The sequence below is a fragment of the Mastigoproctus giganteus genome, chromosome 12, assembly GCF_048544385.1.
Source record: "Mastigoproctus giganteus isolate SK-2022 chromosome 12, ASM4854438v1, whole genome shotgun sequence".
NCBI lineage: Eukaryota > Metazoa > Arthropoda > Arachnida > Uropygi > Thelyphonidae > Mastigoproctus > Mastigoproctus giganteus.
Window position 1 is genome coordinate 36,738,116 of NC_143586.1, and position 23,222 is coordinate 36,761,337.

Below are 23,222 nucleotides of genomic sequence, written 5' to 3' on the forward strand. Positions count from 1 at the left end.
AAAGCAGTATGGCATGGCGCGTTGTCTTGCTGATACAAGTATTGTCACAATGTTGGAAGTGCATAATTGTCCAGGTTGTCCTGGTATTGCACAGCATTCATGGTTTTGTCGATAACGATTAATGGGTCCAAGCCAAACTATGAAAGGGACCCCATACCACGACACTGCTTCCACCAAACTTCATCGTTGGTAGGATAATCAGGAAGGAACTGTTCCATTGATATTCGTCACACCAAAGAACGACCATCAGACTGGTAGAGTGCGAACCTCGACTCGTCTGTCCATAGGACTGTTTTCCACTGCTCTACAGTCCAGGATTCGCGTTCCTTACACCATGTTAATCGGCGTCTAGCATTTGTTTTCTTTTATAAAATTATTGTCGATTCGAATATTGCGCTATATTTCATTTCTTGTTGTTTGATTGAATACGACAAATATCTTTAAGTACAAATAATTGAACTAACAGGAGTGTTTTTTTTCGAACTTTACAGCTTTCAGACGAGGAACTAAAGAAATTCTCTTTCTTCTTACTTGCTTCTTCGGTGGAATAACAGCAGAGGCTATTAATCTTGTATTTCCCATTCTCAACTGCTGGTTCTATCAAATAGGAATAATTAGCTTCTTTGGCACCAGAGTACCACTGTATATCTTTTGCTGTTGTAAGTGAATATTTTGGAAACATTCTTGATTAATCAGACATATTTAATTAATTGAGCTGTTCTTACTTGTTTAGTTTTAAATTTTGCTTAAATAACATGTATTTCGTACATATGTAACATCGCATCGAAAAAACACTATTTTTCAGAATAGTGTCCATGAGACACTATATACATTGCTACACCTCTCTTTTAATTTATGAAAATATTCTTGAAATTCCTCCAAAGTTGCCTCTTTGGTATTGTGGTTCAAATCGTTTTGGATGGTATGAAACCCTTTCTCTTTTATCTTCATATTTAGTTTTGGAAATGGAAAGAAGTCAGCCGGAGCAATATCTGAAAATGGGAGGAATGTGTTGAACCTCGGTCACTGAAGAGAGCACCACTTTCAAAAGTTTTCCTCTACTGGATAGAACCACATGATTTTTTTCATAAAAATAGTTGTGGACTTCAACTGAGGTCTGGAGTGTTTTCATATTAAAAAAAGGTGTAATTGTGTAAGTTGCAGTAATAACACCGTAGTGATGGATGACCTGGACAACAGCAAACTAGATGAAAATCTTAACATTGCCCTTCTTGAAAATTCGATTTATGGATGATTACGTAGAAATACTAGAAGTCCTAAAGAATATAATGGAACAAAAGATGCACGAGAACAGGCTACTTCGTAATATCCATTTTTATAATCCTTTTCTAAATGTCTTTGCAAGATTTGAAGATCCTATAAGACTCTCTAACTTTTCCATTTCGCTGAAATTCGGCTGAAGATGGGTAATTCTGACTGTCTTTGGAAATAAGTATTATCTTTCATTATTTACGTGGGTTGTTCGTGTTAAGTCTTTTGAAATTTCCAATGGAGTTCTGTACTCTTGGATCTGATTACTGAAAAATCGTGGTTGGCGCATTATAGCCTAGGTTGCTGTCGCACCAGTAAACCCAAAATCAAACCAAACTGAAAAACTTCCAGTTTTCTTCGAGTATCAAGTTTTCTTCTGGGAAATGTAGAACTACCTGGAGATCGACATTTAAGAAGTTGAGATGTCAGTGATGAACGTACTGGTACTATTTAGATAAAACAGTCCCGATATTCATTAGATTTGATCCGTACATCGCAGAAACATCTTTTATTCAAATAAACCCTTTGGCAACTTTAATTCAGAAATGATTTTTTTCTAAACGATTAAACCAAGTCTGCAACTGTGTCCCCTCTGCTTCTGGAAAAATGAACATGCTGTTAAACTGGAGATTAAAGAAAAGTACAGCAACAGGTAGCATACTGCGTTACTTCAGTTATTATACATCGGTTGTTAAAATTTATTTTTAATCACCAGTTTCTTTTCATTTAGATTACGTCTTTCCCTTGATGGGATGGATTGCTGTTAAATCTGCAAATTTGCCGCCACTAGAGAAAGGAGCAGCTGCTTCACTGGTTTCTTTAGCGGTTGATATAATTGCAGAACCATCAATCGCCAAATATATGTGGTGGACTTGGAATGACGCTGATCCTTTCTTAGAAGATCGAGCTTATAATGTTCCTCTCTTTGAATATGGTGGTCTCATGATGTTCACTTCCTGGAGTGTGTGGATGGCACATTTGATGCTGCCGTTACTGCAAACAAAAGACAATGCCAAGTAAGTTTTATATTTCGATCTTATTTGTGGTAGAATGTAACACCAATAAGTCTTTGAGCTAGCATCCAGTGATCTGTTAAGAAATCTTTTTTTTTTTTTAATTTTAAAGACTTTTTTTTTAATTTATACGTCCATATTACAGAGGTCTAAGATCAGATGAAGTACATAGAAACAAATAATAACAAAATTCAATAACAGAGTAACAAACAAAGCAGGTTTAAACGCTAATAAGATAAAATTGTAATAATCTCTTAAGAAGCTATACAGGAGGATCAGTATTCAAAAAAAACCCTAGTCAGATCTTTTTTAAACTGGTTGTAACTTACAAAAAAATCCAATTCCAGTTGATTAGCAATCCTCACTGCTTTATTGAAACGCCTACCTTCATCAATATCATTGATAAATACACAAAACAATAGTGAGCCCATCGCCGAACCTTGGGGGACTCCAATAATAACATTAGTCCATGAAGAAAAACGAAACTAGAAGCGTGCAAAGTGACCAAGCTCTACAAATACCCCACAATACCTTTATTAATATTGTTGTAGTAGGCTTTTAGGAGCATTAGCGACTAACGCCATATTATTCTATGTATATTGACTGTAAATTGCGTTTGTCCTGAGGTCGATATTCTGCTTGCTGGAAGATAAACCGAGTTCCACTAGAAAAACCCGTGCTACCTCGCCTGATATCGACTAACTCAGCCACTTTGCGAAAAAGATCCAAAAATATTTCTCACATCATCGCAGGGGCTCGAATTCAGTACCAACTGTGCAATCGTGAGGGCCCTTTATCGATGAAGATTAATCAAACTTATATAAAATCTAAATAAACATAAAGTTCTCTAATTGAACCTATAGTTGCTATCCGATGAAAAAGTAACAATCTTGTTTTTATTTTCAGGCTACAGAAGATAGTTCCATTATCCATTTGTGCTGGTGTCCTTGTAACCCTTTTGACTTTTATGGAATATATTGTTCTACATATTATTACGAGGAATTGGTTCGGAGTATCAATGATGTATGGTTTTGCTTGGGCGATCCTGGCACATGTAATTCTCTTCTGCACAGCACTTGGGAATGCTCAGTATCGAGGAGGAAAAGGTAAATTCCGGTATTTTTGTAGTCAAAAGGAAATTTCTGCGCTCTCACAGCATGGAATTTGAAAGCGGATAATTTTAAAAAATTAAACGCATAAATTACTGACAAGCCATTTTCGTTTAGATCAGTGCTTCTCAAACTTTTTTGGATCACCGCCCCCCTAAAAAAAAGCCCTCGCCAGGGTTTTTTTTAGCTCACCAATACACTTCCGAGTATCAAATATGCTAATTCCGACAAATTCACTATGCCATTCCCGGAAGATCCACAGTCACCAATTTAACATCCATAACCAGCACCATTCTCAGTGAACTAGAAGCTAAAGCAGAATTTGCCTTTACGTATGTCAACCTGGAAGCTGCCTTCGACTCAATCAGCATTCCCTCGCTCGTTCACCTCCTAGAAAATTACTTCCATATAAAACGTGACTTGTTGTGGTTTATCACAACCCTGCTATCAGACAGAATCACTGTTCTTACGGCGGATCAAGATATAATCTCAAGAAAAATCACTGCAGGAGTTCCCCAAGGTGGAGTCCTCTCCGGAGTATTATTTACTGCAGTCATTATTCCATTTGTTCAAGAGAAAGAAGACATAATCTGCTATGCTGACGATATTAAGCTACACCCAGATTAACCCGGTCGAACATATCTCAAAAATTAATGAAAAGATCAATAGAAAGCTACACGACTTAGAATCCCATCTCCATCAATTTGGACTACTTATTAATCCTGCAAAATCAGCCCAAATTGTCTTTTCGTTGAAGCACCAACCCACTGAAATCCAAGCTTCTCTAGATGGCATTCTCCTTCCAGTGGTAAATACATATACAGACTTGGGAGTAGTTTTCGATTGCAAACTGACCTTCAAGCCCCACATTGCCAAGCTCATAACAAAATTCTGAAAAATGCGATGGATTACCAAACAACAACTACTTAATTTTGTTTATAGCAGTAATAACAGTTTGTAGAGAATTGTGCAGTTGATCACCAAGTTTTTTCGCAACTAAATGCTGACGGTGAATGACACAATGAACAGTAATAATATTTGGCACAGCATTTTTTAAATAACCATAAAACCCTTGTAATGGCCAATCATTGATGGTGCTCTATCCTCCCCCTTTCATGCCTATCGTCCCCCTGTCGCCCCCTTTCATGCCTATCGTCCCCCTGTCGCCCCCTTTCATGCCTAACGCCTCCATGGGTAATTCAAATGTCCCCCAGGGGGTGATATCCCCACTTTGAGAAGCACTGGTTTAGATTATTCTTTGAGATGGTAGGCAGTTGGACAACTTGAAACCAGGGGGTTGTATCACGCGGTATAGTCTCGGTACCATGGAAGCAATTTTAGGAGAGAGAGGAACAATTACAAAAAGAGCTGGTCAAGGTCGCCCGGGAATAGGTCAAGCAGAACAGACCGTTATCTGCTCTAACAGCAGAATGGAACCCTACGATGTCCTGTAATCAGCTGTCTCTTGAGGTTGCTGAAAACATTTCCAACCTGTGTTAAGAAGGGTAAATTCAAGTGGACTCTATATGCAAGGAAGCCAGTGGTTTATATCCCATTATTCCCAAACCACCGCGGAGATGGGGGGAACCCCTGGTGCTGCTAGACCATAAACACACTATTCCCAAACCATCACAGAGCTCGTAGAAACTGGAAGCCATGAACAAGTGACCTGGAACCCTGAGAAATCGGGTAGAGTTCTATTCTCTGGCGAATCCTGTTTTAGCCTACAAAAAGATTCTAGACGTTCTTTCACCTGGAGACAATGAGGAATGAGGTACCATCCTTCCAACATCAGAGTTGTTTTTGTTGTAGTATGGTTTTAGGAGCATCAACGACTAAGGCCATAGTGCTCCGTGTATACTGTCTGTAAATTGCTGGACTTTTCGTCCAGCGAACAGAAAATCAACCACACCCGGGTTTCCTGAAGAAGAAACCATGCTACCTTTCCAGAGACCTTCGTGGGTTAAGTCTGTGCTGGTGAAAGAATGGGAATTGTTGCTACAGAATCTTATAGACACTTATATCGAGCATAATTCACCGCTGTGTGGCCTATTTAGACGTTGGAAGGGATCATACGTCGTACCGATGTCACGTGACTATATTTTAGAGCATCTTGAATTGACTTCTGTAAAATGACCGTTTTATAATTTTTATACAACCTTCATAAATGTCCATTATACCTGTCCGAAGTTCCTTCTTGTTTCCTAATTTCATTGCTATTCTATGGTACACTACCATTCCAAAATTTTTTCCCACTTTATCGCAAACTGCACGAGCTACGCCACGTTCTCTACGTGTTCTGTTAATTTTGTGGATATTTTATTTATTTGTGACTACCTATTTTTAAAACTAAATAGTAACTAAAAATTCAAAGAAAAAAGTAATTAACTATTTATTTGAATTTTTTTTATAATTCTTAAATCGAAATTCAAATAAAGGCATATTATAAGAGGTTCATTATCAATATACAATATACCTGTCATTTATTTAAATTAAATACGTAAAATGTAACTTTTTTTTTTCTTTTAGGTCTTCAAATGTACATGGGAAGAGAATTGTTGTTTATTACGCTACCGCTTGCCCTTTTACATATTTATCTGCTTCTGTTTGGTAGACCACAGGACATTAAGTCTGTTGGAATCCATCAACAAATTGGCAATTGTAATGAAACGGCTATAGTAACACTTCCTTTCGTTTTGGTAAGTTAATAGTATTTTTCATAATTATATTGCCCAGCAGCATGGGCGTTTCATTCTATAGAAATTCTCCCTTTCAGTATCTTGCTAAAAAGACTTGAGTTCGAGTCAGATATCTTTTCATTTAAAATGTACTGCACATATCGGTAAAATTTCAATATTCGAAAAACTTACAGGGTTTGTTAAAACATGATTTTGTTTCGCTCCACTTTTCATTCGAGGTCTTCAAAGATTAGACGAAATCTAGCTTGAATGATGGAACATCTGTACAAGTACCTTCATTGCACTTTGCCCCTAATTGAAATAAAAATCAACGTCTCTTTTTGTATCATAATTTGGGACAATTCGATAACATTAAAACTCTTGGTCTGTTATTCGTGACTATTACCAATCTTCTTTCATGGGAGTGAATCCCCTTTTGTCTCTGAACATATCGTTTCCGCTTTAGGGAACAACAAATAACACCCACTGACCACGACTGTTCCCTGAATACACATGCCCGTGCAATTCAATTTTTATTTTAAAACAAAATTTTCAAATTCTTTACTTGAAAATGAAGCATCGATCGTTGGACTGTCCATCATAACTACAAAGAATCATTCGTAAATCTTTGCCATGAGTGTGGAAAAGTAGGATTGGCCAGCCGAGAGTGCTGATCTGAACCCTATCGAGCGTCTTTGGGATGTAGTGGATCGTCAGCACGTGCACGTCGAGATCGCCCAAAGAACAATACCGAACTTGTGGCTGCGTTAAAGGCCGAATGGAGGAACATATTTAATTTTTAGCTTATAATATACAGAACAGGAATGTGCCCAGTTAAAGTGTATAACAGAGAAGAAAAAAAGATAACAGAACAAATATTGTACAAAACATAAAAATAAATAGTGGAATAATACACTTTGTACAAAGTGTGCATAGTATAGTTTGTACATAGTGTTTTGTGAAAGGCGCCACCTGTGGTTTCCCACATTTGCACCATGGTACTTTGTGAAGAAGTACAGAATCTCTGTAAAATCCAGAAAAAAGTGTAATGTCTGGTTTGTGTCAGAATAGCGTTATGTTTTGTTGTTGTGTCTCTGGCTGCTTGGCCGCAGAGCCCCTAGTGGGATCCCACGTTTCCCGCCACCACCACTGGGAGGTGAGCCAGGCTGCCCATTATACTCTGGCTGGTCTTTGCCAAGGTTGCCTGAGCTCCCTGACAGAGGCCAAGTTAAATAAAAAAGGGGGGGGGGACATAGAACAGGGGTACGAGTTAGACGGAACAGAAAGAGGGAAAAGGAGGACGGACTGAAGTTGAGGAGTAGTTCGCTCTTTGTGAGGTGAAAATAGGAGTCTGAGAGTGAGTTAAAGTAGCAGGGGACAGGTGTCCCTGCATGATCAACAGAGGCCAGTGGACTCTGTATCCTGCACTCAGGAGTTCTCCAGGGTGCCAGCAATCTCGCACCAGAACGGTGCCAGCTGATCCTATCCTATAAAGGGTTTGCAGCAGTATCCCGCACTCGATGAGTGCCAGCAGTCCAGCACCAGAATGGTGCCAGCGGTGTTCCTACCCTTAAAGGATTAGCAAGTTGTCAAGGCAGTGTCCTCTAGCAGAAAAAGAGCTAATCCACGCTAGTCTGATTCAGGCCTTGGGCTGCATGATCCAATATTGTTCTCATTTCAGCAATCTTGGCTCGCCTCAGTGCGAAGATTTCCTGCGCATACACAGTTAGTGCCTTGTACGGTAACAAATTTGATTCTACTGTTCTCATAGACAGGGCACTCATACATGAGATGCCCCCCAGGACTCTTCTTCTCCACACTATGGTTAATAGTTGGGAGGAATCGCCTCGTTATGTCTCCTTTCTGCGTGGTTTCCCAGCTCTGTTGCCATGTCGCTTGTAGGTGTTGGGTGATTCTCCTCTTCTCTACCTTGGGGTCATTTGCAAGTTCGAGCTGGAGATTTACGATTTCAGCTGGTGTTCCTTTCCTAAGGTGGTAATATAGGCCGCGCCTGACTATTTCTAGGTAGAGTGGCTGACAACCTGTTAGAACTTGCAAGGCAGGGGTGCTAACAGTGCAGCATGCCCTACTAATTGATAGCAGCATGAACCTTTGAATTGTATCCAGCTTCTGTTTGTTTTTTGCTAGTGTAGCTTTTCTGTACCAGGTGGAGGCACCGTAGCAAACTATCGGGACATATACTGCTTTGTATATTAGGGTCAGAGCTTTGTGCTTCGAGCCCCAGTCGGCTCTGCTCACCCTCCTGATCATGGCGACATACTTCCGGATTTTGGTGGCTAGATATTTCGGGTGGTTATGGAAAGTAAGACCCGAGTCAATGTAAATACCTAAGTATTTTACCTCCGTGTACAGTCGGATGGGAGTGAAGTTTAATTTCATCGTAGGTGGTCTTCTAATTTGTAGTCTGCCCTTGAGGAAAATGGATTTTGTTTTTTCTGCCGAGATGGTAAGGTTGTCCAAGGCTGCCAAGTTCTGGAGCTTCACAACCGCCGCATTTGCAATAATTTCCAAGGACGACCTAGTGTCCGCACGCACCAAGAGGAAAAGGTCGTCCCGCAAAGGCCAAGGGCTCAGCCCCCCATCCCCCAAGGTCCAATCCCAGGAACTCGTCCAAGACAACAGACCAGAGGAACGGGTCAACCACAGAGCCTTGCGGACATTCCCGGTGGATGAATCTGCTAACTGTCTGATATTTGTTAGTAACTCGTACTTTTCTGTTGGTTAGATAAGACTTCAAACTATTATATAGATTTTTAGAAACATTTGATTGCCGAAGTCTGCGAAGAACGCTGGGCCACCACAGGTGGTCGAAACTCCCGCAAAATCCACCAATATAGCAAGAGAGTACTTAAAAACTGAGTACGTTGCTTGGGTGATCAGATTGTTGATAGCGTCTTCAGTGCTGCAGCCTGTTTTAAAGCCATATTGTTTTTCTGAGGAGAGTTGGTGTTCCTCGTAACAGGCAGAAAGTCGAAACAAGAGTAGACGCTCTAGTAGTTTGGCCATCACGGAGAGTAAGGCAATCGGGTGATATGAGGCTGGGTTCTTGGTGACTTGTCCGAGTTTTTCAGAATTAGTTTTAAGATTGGAGTCTTCCATGAAGCTGGGAAGGTACCCTCTACCAGGCACTTATTCAGTAGGCTGAGAAGTATAGATGGGCAGGCCTCAGCGAATTTTTTGAGACCTTCTACCTCCAGCAGGTCTGCACCTGGTGTTTTTCCGTCTTTCGTCTTGTTAATTGAACAAATCCGGTGAACGGGGGCTCCACCATTGCTGTGTGGTATTTTAAATTTTGGTTGATAATTTCTTGTTGCTGTTGCGTCAAGGGTGCCCCTTCAACAGGGTAAATGGTATCAAGAATGTTATTTATAGTGTCCTCCCAGGTATAGGTGGAAGTACCGTCTATTATCAGTGTTGTATCAAGCACCTCACCACTTGGTAATTTCTTAGTTACAATTTGTAAAACGATGCCCCAGGGGTTCTCATTTTCGGAGGTAGACACCAGAGTTTTCCACGACTGATTTTTGTTTTTGCGAATTTCTTTAGTATATTCATTCCTGACTGTGCGGTAAGCTTCCCTGGCTGCCGTAATCTCTTGGGGGGACATCGTCGCCCTTGCCCGCTGGAACATTTTCCTAGCATGGTGGACCCTTCTTCTTAGGTCGTCTAGCTGGTGGTTCCTCCAAGGGACAGCATACCTGTAGGGCCTTCTGCGTGGGATAGAATGGTCGCAGACGCTTCTGATAGAAACGGTAATGCTTTTCACACAGTCATCCGGAGTTAATGTGTCAGGGAGTGGAATATTTTCAGGGAGTCTCGTTGACAGTTCAGTTCGAAAGCGCTCCCAGTCACCCTTCTTGACGTTATAACGTATCACATCTCTGGGGACTGGAAGGGTACGTTCCAGAGAGCGAACCAGGGAGAATGATATCGCTCTGTGGTCCGACTTAGTCCAGGATTCTTGAACAGTCCATCTGGCGAGCTTGACAGCAATAGTCGCCGCTGTAACGTCAATGTTGCTCTCCCAGAGGGGGCCGCTGTAGGTGTGGAGATGACCAGGGCGGTTTGTAACTTGAAGTCCTGTTGTGAGGAAGAAATCTTCGATGCCTTATCTTGGTGGTAGTGATATCTAGATTTCTGACTATTATTGCAGCCCAAGGGTTCTCTGTTGTGCAATAAACTGTTTTGTACGTTGCAGGATATCCTGTAACTACTCCCGAGCGGACAAAGGGGTCTTGAAGTAAGACCACATCTATTTGATTATTTTCCTCTATTTTTACTTTTAGCTGGTCGGCTACCCCCTAGCTCTCTGTGCATTCTGTTGGACAATTCTTATTTCTTTGTAGTTATTGGCTAAAGGGGCTCGCACAGATCTGTATAGTGACAGTTCATTCAAATGGTAAAAGTCCAATTCACGGAAATAAAAAAAGGTTTTCATGATGTTTTCATCAAGTCCAGCGCCATGAAAAATCGCAGAGAGCAGGTTGCTGCAGGAGACATCATCACAAACAGACAATTAATGAAGACGTCTTTAGCCCAGAACTCATCCGTCAACCTACCCCAAATAGTTCTGAGAAACTGTTTCTTGTTCACAGCCATATCCACGTCAAACTTATTCATGAGTGCCAATGTTCTTTTGAAGAAGGAGTTCCTGGATATCTCTATTCTAGAGTAACCGATGCGAAATGTAGCCTTCTGTCTAGTAGCCACCGCTGGAGCGTGAAGACCAATATGGCATAGAAGATCCGGCAGGTAGGTTGAACCAGCGAAGATATGGTACAACTGTTTTAAATCAAGAAGATGATTTTAATTCAAGAAGAATATTATCTGACATTTATAAAAAGGTGGTTATACTTACTTGTATATGAATGAATAATATAAAGTTAGTGCTGGGGAATATCTATACTCGATTTCCTTTAAATTTTATTTATTTTTTTTTATTTATTGCAGTCAATCGAAAGAAAGAAGTACCTGTGCGTCGAAGACTACAGCGATCCTACTTTCAACTTTGACTGTATTCCGGGAGGAGAAAAGAGTTTGACGAACACAACGAAATCATGGTATACCATTTGTGGTAAACCATTTGAAGACAGAGCAGAGATCATAATGTCCAATTTACTAGCAGGAAGCTTATTGATATTCCTTTCGATAATCTTTCAAAATATAGAGACAAAAGCTGCTGATCAATCCACTGCAGCAAAAACAAACACGAAACAGAAAAAAGCAGAGTAAATTATAAATTAATGCATATAACTAGAAACTATTTCACTACATTTATTCTAAATTTGAAAACGAAATTTCCAGTAACAGGAATATACTATTCTACCAAATTCACAGGAACATTGTATATGAACAAAACTTATTTACAAAATACCCCGGATAAAATAACTACCCAGGAAAAATCACCCGCAGGATCAAATAGGCCAAAAAATACTTAGGGATAACTCTTCCCGAAGAAATGATAAATGAAAATTGTAATTATAATAAACAAGAAACGTCTTAAATTTCTATACATGAATATACACTGTGCTGCCACTTTATTAGGTACACATACCTAGTAGCGTGTTGAGCCTCCTTTAGCCTTCAAAACAGCCTAGGCATAGATTGAAAAAGATGCTGAAAACGTTGTGCAGGAATGGAGTACCATGCAGACATGAGTGTGTCATGCAGTTCCTTGAGATTCGACGGAGGTGTAGGCCAGCAGCGAACAGCCCTTTCCAGCTCATCCAAACACGTTCAATAGGATTGAGATCCATGGACTGAGCGGGCCATTGCAGCAAAGAAAAGTCATTGTCATGTTCCTGGAACCATTCCGTAGTGATTCGGACTTTCTGCATCGGCTCATTATCATGTTGGAAGTAACCATCTGACTGAGGATAAACTGTCAACATGAACGGATGCACTTGGTCAGCAACGATGTTTAGGTACGATGTGGCATTCAGACTTGAATATATGGGTATCAATGGACCCAACGTGTGCCAAGAAAACATTCCCCACACCATAACGCTATCCCCACCACTTTGCATAGTAGTCGTCAGACATGACGGGTCCATGGATTCATGTTGTTTTCGCCAAATTCTGAGCCTTCCACCAACATGATGCACCAGGAACTTCGACTCGTCAGACCAAGCAACTGTTTTCCAATCCTCGATAGTCAAGTGCTGGTGTTGCTGTGCCCACAGGAGGCGTGCTCTCTTGTTCTTCATTCATCACAAAGGAAAGCGATGTGGCCGTCGGCTGTTGTAGCCCAATTACGACAAAGTGCGACTAGTGGTCCGTTGCGATATTTTGTTCTGCACACCAAGGTTGTATTCTGACGTGATGTGCAACATTGTGGCCCGTCTGTTTGCTTGAACAATTCTAGCCATCCTCCTCTGACCTTTCTCATCAAAACACGATTTTCTTCCACAGGAGTGCCGTTGAGAGGATGTTTTCTGTTCGTTGCACCATTCTCGATACACCCTTGAAACTGTGGTGCGTGAAAAGTTCAGGAGAACTGCAGTTTCAGAGATGCTTTGTCCAGCACGTCTTGCACCTACTACCATGCCACGTTTGAAGTCCGTTAGATCACTGCTTTTCCCCATTCTTGCTAAAAGGTTGTTCTTCTGCATTTATATCCGCAACTGTGGTCATGTGACTTGCAACGTTGTGGGATGGGACAAACCATTTGTATGCACAGCAGGGGTGTACCTAATAAAGTGGCAGCACAGTGTATATGTATACTTATATGAATATTATACGTATTGGAAAATCAGAATTTGAATAAATGTTATCTTTTTTGAAATTTAAGTTCTCTTATTTTTATTTGGCATTGCCATAATCCCTATAATTTACATAATAATTTTGATCTACCTGAATCTAATCGGGACAGTTTACGTAGATTGTGATTACACTTTTCTAACCATCCAACGACATCATACATGCAATTTGCACAGTCTCAAGCAGACAAAATTCTAGATTTTCTGTAGCCTCTCTAAGCCCCTGCAATTCATACAATACTACAGTGAATACTGCAATTCTACAGTGAATGGATCAATGAATACGAAACTATGAAAGAGGGGGAATTCCTAAGGGATTAAAGTAGCAGTAAGACCTGTTCGACTAACTAATAGATAAACGTGTTTAATTATCTCAGCAGTCCATAAAATTTTGGATAACTGACGAAGACTGAACTCATGGGGGGATACGATATAAATGAAGGGAGATCAATGATTTAATCCATAACGTCGACGTTCTTCGCAAAATTATATTTAATTTCAGTAAATCTTCAGTATAACTGGATACCAGAAATGCTCACAACAGGAGGAGAACTCCTGTCAATTTGCCAACAAACGACTACCTTATTTGGCAAAAATTGAACGAATTATTTCAGGAGAGAATCCTCCCAGCAGTCTTCATGTTACAGTGAATTTTTGAAAAAGTGAACATGGTAAAAATGTACACCAGAATAAACTTCCACTGGTAAAAGTAATTATAAGATACGAGTGCATAGGTAAAAAAATACCAAATTAGCAGTCCTAGTTCACAATACAGTAGAACATGTTCAGAAGGAATTCTGTATCGATGCCACAGTTGGACATGGACATGTGTCAGCTTAGGCAGCGGCTCCTGAAGGATAGCTCAACTCCAATGTAAAATGGACTTTTTTCACTCCGTGGCTCACTGATTTAAACCCTGTAGATTTCTTCTTGTGGTGCCATTTAAAGTCATTGGTGTATTCGACTCTGGTAGCTGGTGGGGGAACTCTTCGCAATCGAATTGTGGCAGGTTGTGAGACAATACGAAACATGCCAGGAATTTGGCATCGTCTTCGCGAGTCCATGACACGTCGATGTGAGGCCTGTATTCAGGCATAAGGTGGACATTTTGAACAATTACTATAAGGTGATGTGAACAGTTAAGTGTCATAGATAGGCCTTCAAAACTCGGAAACCAAGCATTTCAGGAACTATGTTGACGATGAAGATAGGCTTATCTTCAGGAATTGCTCATTCCTGAAGTTATGACGTGTATTTTTGAGACACCCCCTGTATAGGGAGCGGACAGACTGAATGTCAACTAGGCCAATAGAACTTGATTGGACCTCACCTCCAAGACAAACGGCGCTCCGTAGCCAGGTGGGGAGGAGCGGCAGTGCGCGTAACACACTCTTTTTGATTAGACCGGAGTTCGAGCCCGTCACCACCAAATACGGAGGATGCGGAAAGGTCAGGGAATGACCACCGCATATCCTGGAGCAATATGGCCTTAGTTGCTAATACTCCTAAAAACCAAATAACAAACAAACAACAAACCAAGACAAACAAATAATTATGACTGTCACAATGACATGGCGACTGGATGGAATCAGCCATCAGAGAGAGAATACCAACCAATGACTGATCTCGCGAAATTGTGACACCCACTGGACGGGGCTTATCCCAAGAGAGAGAAACAACAAAGGAGTAACACCGGAAATGACAGTAATCCATTCTGAGGTAAAACTTGCCTCACACTGAAACGGACGCTGGCGGGGGCCTCCCACCCATGAGAGACAGTCATACTTGCGACGAACCCTATGAGACTCAAACACCAGTGTTTTACAATTATGGACTGGACCTCAAACACTTGACAACTAAACACTGGACTGGATTCTGATCACGATTGTGACCGCAGGACCGCCTTCTGGCGATCTGGACTGGGCACCTCTCCTGGCCCACTTTTCTCCCTACCCTGGTGGGGAGAGGGGAGGGGGCGGGACGGTCCCCGTCTATTTCCCCTCACTCTGCCCCCCTCTTTCATTTCGTGGTGGGGCATGGCCAAGCCCCACTAACCAGCCTTGGGGTTGCCCTCTCTTTCGTCCCCCATACTTCTGACATTCCCCCAGCCTTCAGTCTCCCCTTCTACTCTGTGTGTACACCAGCGCACGCCCCACACAATTAAAATTAGCATCAAAATTCAAACTGCAAAATCTAGCTCATACCCCACGTTTTTTTTTTTTTTTTTTTCTAATAGGCCCTAGCTAGTGAAATCTCAGGAAATTAGGTGGCAGGCCCTACCACCTAATTTCCTAACCGGGTAGACCGGCTAGAATGGTGTACAAAAACGCAAGAATTACAATTATTTACAATATTTCACAAGTGCGTATATTTGCAATATTGTTTACAAAATGCAAGTGTTAACAAAATTATAGTTGAAGTAAGCTGTGCGCTTCACAGAGGTTCTTCACTCTGCACTGCTTGCTTTCAGAGTATTTCACAGGGTCCATTTCCAATGAATTGAAAAGGTTGACTGCATTGTTTGGGAAGAAATTCTTCAGGCAGCACAGGTTGGACAGTGTAGAATGCAACGGTACGTAAGGATTGTCATTACTGCTTCCAGTACGTGGAGTAGAGATGAGTCCTAGAAGACTGGGGGCGTCAATCATACCGGTAAGCATCAGAGAAAGAAGAAGAATATTCCTGGATGTGAACTCTCCAGGGAGTGATATTTAAGTTGGTATATAAAACAGCCCTGGAGATGGTGAATGAGTTACCCTTGACCCTGCTCATCCATCGCATTACCCAGTACTCGACTGCCAGCAATCTGTTTATGTACGACGTCTGGGCAGAAGACCAGATTGATGATGCATATAGTGCGATAGGTTGTAGGCACCGCTGGACGTATCCTCCGACGATGAGTAACCCCGTCAGCTTTTGTCGAATTGCCCACATCGCCGAGAAAGCCTTCGATTTCATGGTCGAAAAATGGGTCTGAAAAGTGAGGCCCTCGTCCCAAGTCAAGCCGAGGTCGGTGTGAGACTTCACTTTCCTTATTTGCAATCCGTTGTGATGTCATTTTTGATTCTCTTTTTTGTGAAAGTAAGTTGAGCTGATTTTGATACGTTTAGTTCCAGACCTATTTTCAGTAGATAGGCTACAAGGCTGTTGATCAGGACGGAGACTCGCTGATATTATCAGGTGAGTACTGAAATATCTCCGACCATCATTTTGATGGCAAAGACGAATCTTCTCTCGTGAATGATGGCAGGAAGACGTCTGAGGTTGAGAGTTGCCACCATCTGGGTGGTCCTTGGTGTAGGGGGAAGCGGAAATTTCCATATGGCCCACTTCAGTAGCCAGAATTCCCCCGCGAAAATCCGTCTATGATGGGTCGTAGCAGTTGAAGTCCAGACTTCGGTGCTATTGAGTATGTCCGGATAAACACATGTCTTAATATACCTGCACCCAACAGCCTGGTCATGGACGTGCATTAGTTGTTGTTTAAATCATCCACCGGAGTCGACAGAACTTTATTTGCAAATGATCTATGTGCAGTAGAAAGGAGAGCTTTTGATCAAAAATAACGCCCAGATCAGTACGTTGTTGGACGGCAGAAATCGCGGATCCTCTTAAAATGGGTTGTACTATTGTTGGGCTCCGTTTGAGAGAGAAAGTCAACTGTTTTGACTTCTCAGGATTGATTTGAAGTCCGAAACCGGAGAGGAAGGCCTCAAGGTTCCGGATTTTCCGAAGGATTAAGGTATTGATGTATTCAGCAGTGTCTCCAGGGCTGATGGAAGTAAACAGTTTTATGTCATTGGCAGAGGTGAGGATATCAGTTCGGCCTGTCACAAATGGCACGAGAACAGCTGAGAACAAGATTCCGGATAGGACCTCGCCTTGTGGGACTCCAGCTGTAATAGTCCTGGTATACGCAGAATGCCATCGCGAACAATAATGGTCCTGTTCTCCAGCATTGTCTGAATAAACCAGAGCACGTTTCCACCAATGAGGTAATACTCACGTAGTAGCCTTGCCAACGCGTGAACGGATACGGAATCAAATGCTGCCTGGACGTCGATATACGTATCGGATTTCCGAACGGTGCTCAAATGCCTCGCGGATCTTGGTAGTGGTGGTGGTGGTGGTGACTAGATTTGTAGCGGTGGATCTTGACCGGGTGGCATAGTGGATTTGTGGTAGCTGTTGTGACGTAATTTGGATGGTTAATGTTCTCAGAAGAGATTTCTCAAAGAGCTTTAATACGCTTGATGCAAAGGAAATTGGACGGAAGTGATTGGGCTGAGAAGCAGAGGGTGTTTTCGGCAGCGGTCTTACTAGATAGACATGCCACATAGGAGGAAAGAATTTTGAATAAGGATCTTGTTGAATAACGACAGGATAGGATCAACAACAAATGTACTGAGGCATTTCAGCATAAACTGAGGAATTCTGCCGGCACCTGATGCGGCTGTAGGCGCTAAACTATTTATTGCGTTGATCAGCCGGTCTTTGGTGGGGTGAACTGAATTTAAGGGGTCTGTCGAAATCGGATTGATTGGGAATTCCATTGGCGTAGTGGATTCTGGCTAAGCAGTGAACCTAGTTACATGGTCGAGCTAACTGCTCATATTAAGTGAGTCAATGGCGTCATCTGATTGGATTCTATGGAAGGGCTTCCTCTTATTTATGGTATTCTCTAGGTGAAGTTTTATCGCCTCCCTCTTGTTCCGAATAAAAAGCGCCCTAGCTCGGGAATAGGCAGTTCTGTCTGAGGGTGAGCCAGAGTTTTTCCACTTTTTTGTGAAAATTCTGTTTAACGTGAAAACTTTCAGAGACTTTTGGATTCCACCAGGCCTTTCAATGCTCTGTGATGGTTAGTTTCTTCGTTGCAGCATAGAGAGAAACAGTGGCTATCCATCTTGTCATCAGGTCAATCCCGAGTTCGGGATCGCATTCCTCAAGGGCATCCCATGGAATTGCTTGAACTGCATAAACAGACTTTTCAGGATTAAGGTATTTGGGCGCTGTAATTGTTTTGGTTGTGACTTTCCTTCTTCCAGAAGCGATGGGCATTTCTATTTGCACAGAGAGAATGATAGGGTTATGATCAGACTGTATGTTGCTTGTAGGGTTTTGATTAGCCACACAATTTGCTGACACAAACGCAAGGTCTAATGTGCTTTCTCCCCTCGTGGGTGGTGTGCTAACCAGTTTGAGACCTAATATACCTAGACGCTGACTCAGTGTCCTCTTGAGGTTTCCCTGAGTATTCGGGAGATTGAAATCTCCACACACGACGTGTTTCAGTGATGAATGGAGATGGTTAAGCAGCCAATTGAGGAGTTCATCAACTACTCGTGCGTCTGGAACCGGTGGGATATACTCTGCGACAATGTTGAGAGAATTGTTCTGGCTGTTATTGTTTTTAGGTTTTAGCGTAACTAGAACTGCCTCGAAAGAGTCAGACTGGCTCGATACTGAGTGGAGGATAGAAAATACCTGCTCATTGAAAAAAATTGCAACTCCTCCTCCCCTCCGGTTTTCTCTAGACGTGCACGCCATCTGATACCTTGCAGGTCAAGTAGAGGAAAGCGTTTCTTCATTGGGGTCAAGCCAGGTTTCTGCGAAGCAAACCACATCCATTGAACTGGACAGCAAGAGCTCCTCAACTTCATTCAGTTTATTCCTCGTGGATTGCACATTTTGGAATATGAGTTGGAATGAAGCTGTTCTCTTTACCGTGGCGAGGGATGTACGCGGTCTGATCTGTCTGTGATTCGTTGTTGGCCTTCGATATGTTGAAACCATGATAGCGATCGCAAAATTCGGGGAGAGAGATGACAGAGATTTTGGGCAATTTTCAATCTCATCATTTTGAATGACCGTTGGGAGCCCCCTTTCCGTGGGAATGTTAAGGGCGAAGCATGGATTTACCTTTTTTTTCCTACGGCTATTCCTATGAGGAGCAGTTGGGTTGTTATTGGAGAATAGGGATACATCGTATAGTCAGAGTCTGGACTGTTGTGAACACATCTCAGGAGCGTTAATGGATATCACTTCTTTGTGCTGCATAAAATGTCATAATGATGGTGCCGAGGGGCCATTTGGTGCACGTTCCAATCATTTCAAACTGACTTCTATCACAATAGATGCGAAAAGAAGCATATGCTGTGCTTCGAGTGTTCAATCTCTGAATCTTTAAGTCTAATTGAAGTTCCTCAATCAGTACATCTGCGACGAGTTGTGCTGACGTGTCTTGGGCCAAACGTGAGACAAACAAACTGTTGGGGGGGGGAGAGTCTGGGTTATGAACCATCCCGTTTGAAAGGCCGAAGCTTCGAGAATAGTGCGGTGCCCGTCCAAGTGGTTTTCTTCCTATTCAAACTGTTTCTACTGGCCGTCTTGCACTTGGTAGTCTGGTTATTTCCCGGTTCGGCACCCATCACTAAGTTGGTCGCAGGCCTGGCAGTGGTTCGGTCTTGTTTAGGACTAGCTGACGAGTGACTTCCTGGATGCAATTCAAGGGCGTTAATGTGGCATTTTTATTTATGTACTGATCGTAGCTAACTTCGTCTGGTGGCACATCACCACTAATTGTTTCCTTGCACAGGTTTAGCTTGAGCGCGTTTAGATATAATTTATTTCTCTCAGAAGAGTGTTCAATGAAATCTTCTGTTTCTCTATTACGTTCATAGAGAGTAATGGGCAACGTGTTCACGACTGTGTGTTTTGGTCGGTTATCAGCATTAGAGTTCCAAGAGGTGGGGCAGCGGCCATTTCGACTCCTGAGGCTATCCAGTCAAATAGCTCTCTTCATGAAGATTAACAATCACCTTGAAACGAGGTCAGGTGGTATTATGGCCCACGTCCATAGTTCAATTGCTATTAATAAAAATATTAATAAATAATTACCTGATTAACACACGGGTCAAAGATGAATGCCACCATGTACCTGGTATCCTAAGGATCATGTAGATACTACACATGGAACAACAGTTCATAGGGAATATACAGTAATTCACTATTAGACGTACACACGGAGCACATAGAATTTGCGTCCGCACCGACGCAGGGCAATTATTTATTAGGAAGTCTATTGATGGTATTTATAGGGTGTTGTTTTGTTAGAGTCATAGTTGAAAGGGGCTGTCTAGAGTGCATGACGAAATCACTTAGGTTTGTGAGTTTTGGGTCTGATGGTACCTCGTTGAAAGTCAAAGATACCCATTCCTGAAATACCTTCTCATCGATATGGAAATATTTGTTGCATTTGGATGTAATATGTTTGGAGTGGTTTATTCTGTTGAGTACCAGTTGCCGGATTGTTTTTCGTTTACATTTTAGGAAGATTGCCCGCTCTTTCTTGTACATCTGGTAGTCAGCTGAGTTATGGTACTTTTTCCATATTCTGAAAGCTTTTTGTTTCCTCTTGAATGCTTCCCTGACGTCAGCATTGAACCATGTATTAGATTTATCAGAGAATTTTAATTGCTTGGAAGCTCCTTGAGAGGCAATTTTATATGCTCGTACGTATTTTTCTCTCCTTCATAACAGATAGCGTGACAAATTCTATATAACCTGTTAATTTACAGGGGTAAGCGGATATTATTTTTCTCCCTGTCAGATACCTCTTAAAAAAAAAGAAAACAAATTAGGATGACCAAAATCAAACAAAATTGGCAAGCACAACAGTGAGAAACAGAACAACAGTGTAAAAAATACGCTCCCTTTAAGCAGGAGCAAAAAAATCTAAGTCCTACTCCCACACCAGTAATTGACACTGGTAATGCCCAGATCTCTTTTACACTTCTTTCTTCAATCAGAACTAATATGAGATTCCACAAGCACCTCCTTTCCTCTAGAAAATCAAAAGCAATCCGTTATTTCTCACTGAAGCCTCCCATTACATCTTCTTCCGAATTTGTTCCATAAAGCGTTAGGCACCTTTGGATCCCTTTAAATCCAGAACAGCGACATCAACCAACAGATAAGTGTTCTTCCTTTGAGATCTCTGCTCAGCTTACGAACAGGATGGAACACATCCTAATGAGTGGGGATTGCATTCTAGACGAGATAAATCTCATCTTACACTTCTGGAGCGAATTTGAAGAGGTGATAAACAGATTACACCGAGAAAACGAAAAGTTGAAAGTAACACAAAAAACAAAATAAAGACTACATGCAAGATTACATGAAATAAAAGCAAAAATCGTCGGGCTACTTCCTTTGCTGATTTACTAAACAGCATCCATTCCTAATGGCCCTCAGGTCCAGGTTTTGTCTCTGTTCCAGGGAGACAAACCCACTGGAACAGAGTCTTCGATCATAAAGAATAAACAAAACATACTACAGTATTACTGAAAGCAAACGAAAATACTAGCATGGACTCCAGCTTTGAGGTTAAGAAAATCGAAGGGGTAACTAGGGTATGGCGAGAGCGGCTTCCCACCCACAGATGACGATTCATCTTAGACGCGGAATGGAGTTAAACACTTAAGATAACTGAATGTATAATTTATTTTCACAAGACAATCGTTATTATTAACAACAGTTTCTATAAAATTCTGTTGCTTTTAGGTAAAAGGTACATATCATATTATGGATGATATTTATAAAGAATCATTAAAATTATCTTAATAATTATTATTTAATTAATAATACTGTAATTAAATAATCTTAATTTTATTTTAATACCTCCTCAGAGTGCTCAAAGGAAAACAGAAGCGGATATTTGATGAAAACCAGACAGTCTTCAACAGGAAAATCGGCCAAGAGGAGAATGAATGCAGCGGACCACCCGAACCAGAAAGGCACTCAAAGAGTTCTGGTGTAATCCCTGGAGCAGCGAAGTTAGCCATAATAGCCGTGCCCGCTGGATACACCTAAAATGGAAGTAAAACCAGACACACAAGAGATGACAGAATGGGAGGTTCAGGAATAATAAGTACAACAGTCCATCAGGAAGACCCACCCGAGTAGTTGATGGGGTGTAACCAGAGAAGCAAAGGATGCAAGGAGAAATGGACCATTGACGCAGAAGTTATGGAGCAACCCTACAAGAAGCACCGCAGCCTGTACACGGCCTACATTGATTATCGCAAGCCCTTTGACTTCGAGATCCACAGGTATCTCACAGAGACACTGATGTGCAATCAACCCGACACTTCTAGAAATTCTTCAATTTCCACCATGCTCAATAACTAAAAATACGGATATATACAAAAAGAAGCAAGGAAGAACCTGCACATCCTCTCTCACCTAATGGATGATATTAGGTGAGAGAGGATGACATCCAACTCTATGAGGGAAACCAAGAATCAACCCCAACAGTTAATCCGGATAACCGAAGAGTTCACCACTGGTATTAGGATGCAATGTGGCTTAAACAAATCCAAGACTCATGGATTGCATCAACGCATCCTGTCGGACAAAATTACCAGCTGAAGACCAGTAAAGAGATTGAGACCATGAAAGAGTGTGAGACCTCTAGTGGTGCTCAAAAATTGCATCATTGCATTTTAGGTTGCTTTGCCTTAAACTGACAGCTAATCTTTTAGAAATAGTTTAAAGAACATAAAAAGTAATAACAATATACACATGAAAGTATCAATTGCAGAAAAGTTTGCTTTTATGCCTTATGGGTAAATATACAATGAAATAAGAACTTTTCTCCAAAATAACAGCTGTTACTTATGGTTCATAAGTTCCAACATTTTTCAACTGTTCCAACATTTTTCAATTGGATTCATGTCTGGGCTGTTCCCAGGGCATGTTATTGTGCAAATTGGCCGTCAGAACTATGAGAGTTGAATTTTGATTCATGAGAGAAAAATAATACATTTCAACTGATCCTCAGACTCTTATATGCTCTTTTGCCCATTTTAGACTCTGAGCTTTCATTTTTTTTCCTGTGTCAAAAGTAGCTTTTTATTCGTGCACAAACATGTCCCTAATCCCAGTAAGAAAGGCATCTGCGTACTGTAATAGTACTTAACTTTACTCTTATATCTTCATCCCATGCTGATCTGAGATCAGTCGATGAGGATCTTCTGTTTCGGACACAGAGATGGACCAGAAATCTATCCTGCTGTGCAGAAGATATTCTTGGACGTCCACTGCCTTTCTTTCTGTTTAGACTGCAATTTTCTAATAATTTTCGTAATAAACGTGCCACTTTTGCTAATTACAATGAATCCTTTTATGTATCTCATAGGTAGAATGTCCCTCATTCAACGCATCATCATCACTCTTCCTATGGGGAATTAAATGTGAAAACGTAGCCATTGCAACAGCACAGAATACTGGACTTGGGGCATATGCACTGTGTTTATAATCCCGCTAGATTAATGCAATCATGTATGGCACGTGACATCAGATAAGAGAGCT

The 23,222-nt window shown here is 41.4% G+C and overlaps 1 protein-coding gene across 1 annotated transcript in view; it reads left to right on the forward strand.

Annotated features, from left to right (window-relative positions):
* Window positions 1-21,722, forward strand: part of LOC150076892 (uncharacterized) — a 34,002-nt gene extending 12,280 nt beyond the window's left edge. Inside the window, exons 3-8 of the mRNA XM_090385718.1 lie at window positions 492-659; window positions 2,003-2,288; window positions 3,192-3,391; window positions 5,924-6,093; window positions 11,044-11,321; window positions 21,539-21,722. Coding sequence (XP_090241844.1) covers window positions 492-659; window positions 2,003-2,288; window positions 3,192-3,391; window positions 5,924-6,093; window positions 11,044-11,321; window positions 21,539-21,722 — 1,286 coding nt within the window. The remainder of the gene's footprint in view (window positions 1-491; window positions 660-2,002; window positions 2,289-3,191; window positions 3,392-5,923; window positions 6,094-11,043; window positions 11,322-21,538) is intronic.
* The last annotated feature ends 1,500 nt before the right edge of the window (window positions 21,723-23,222 follow it).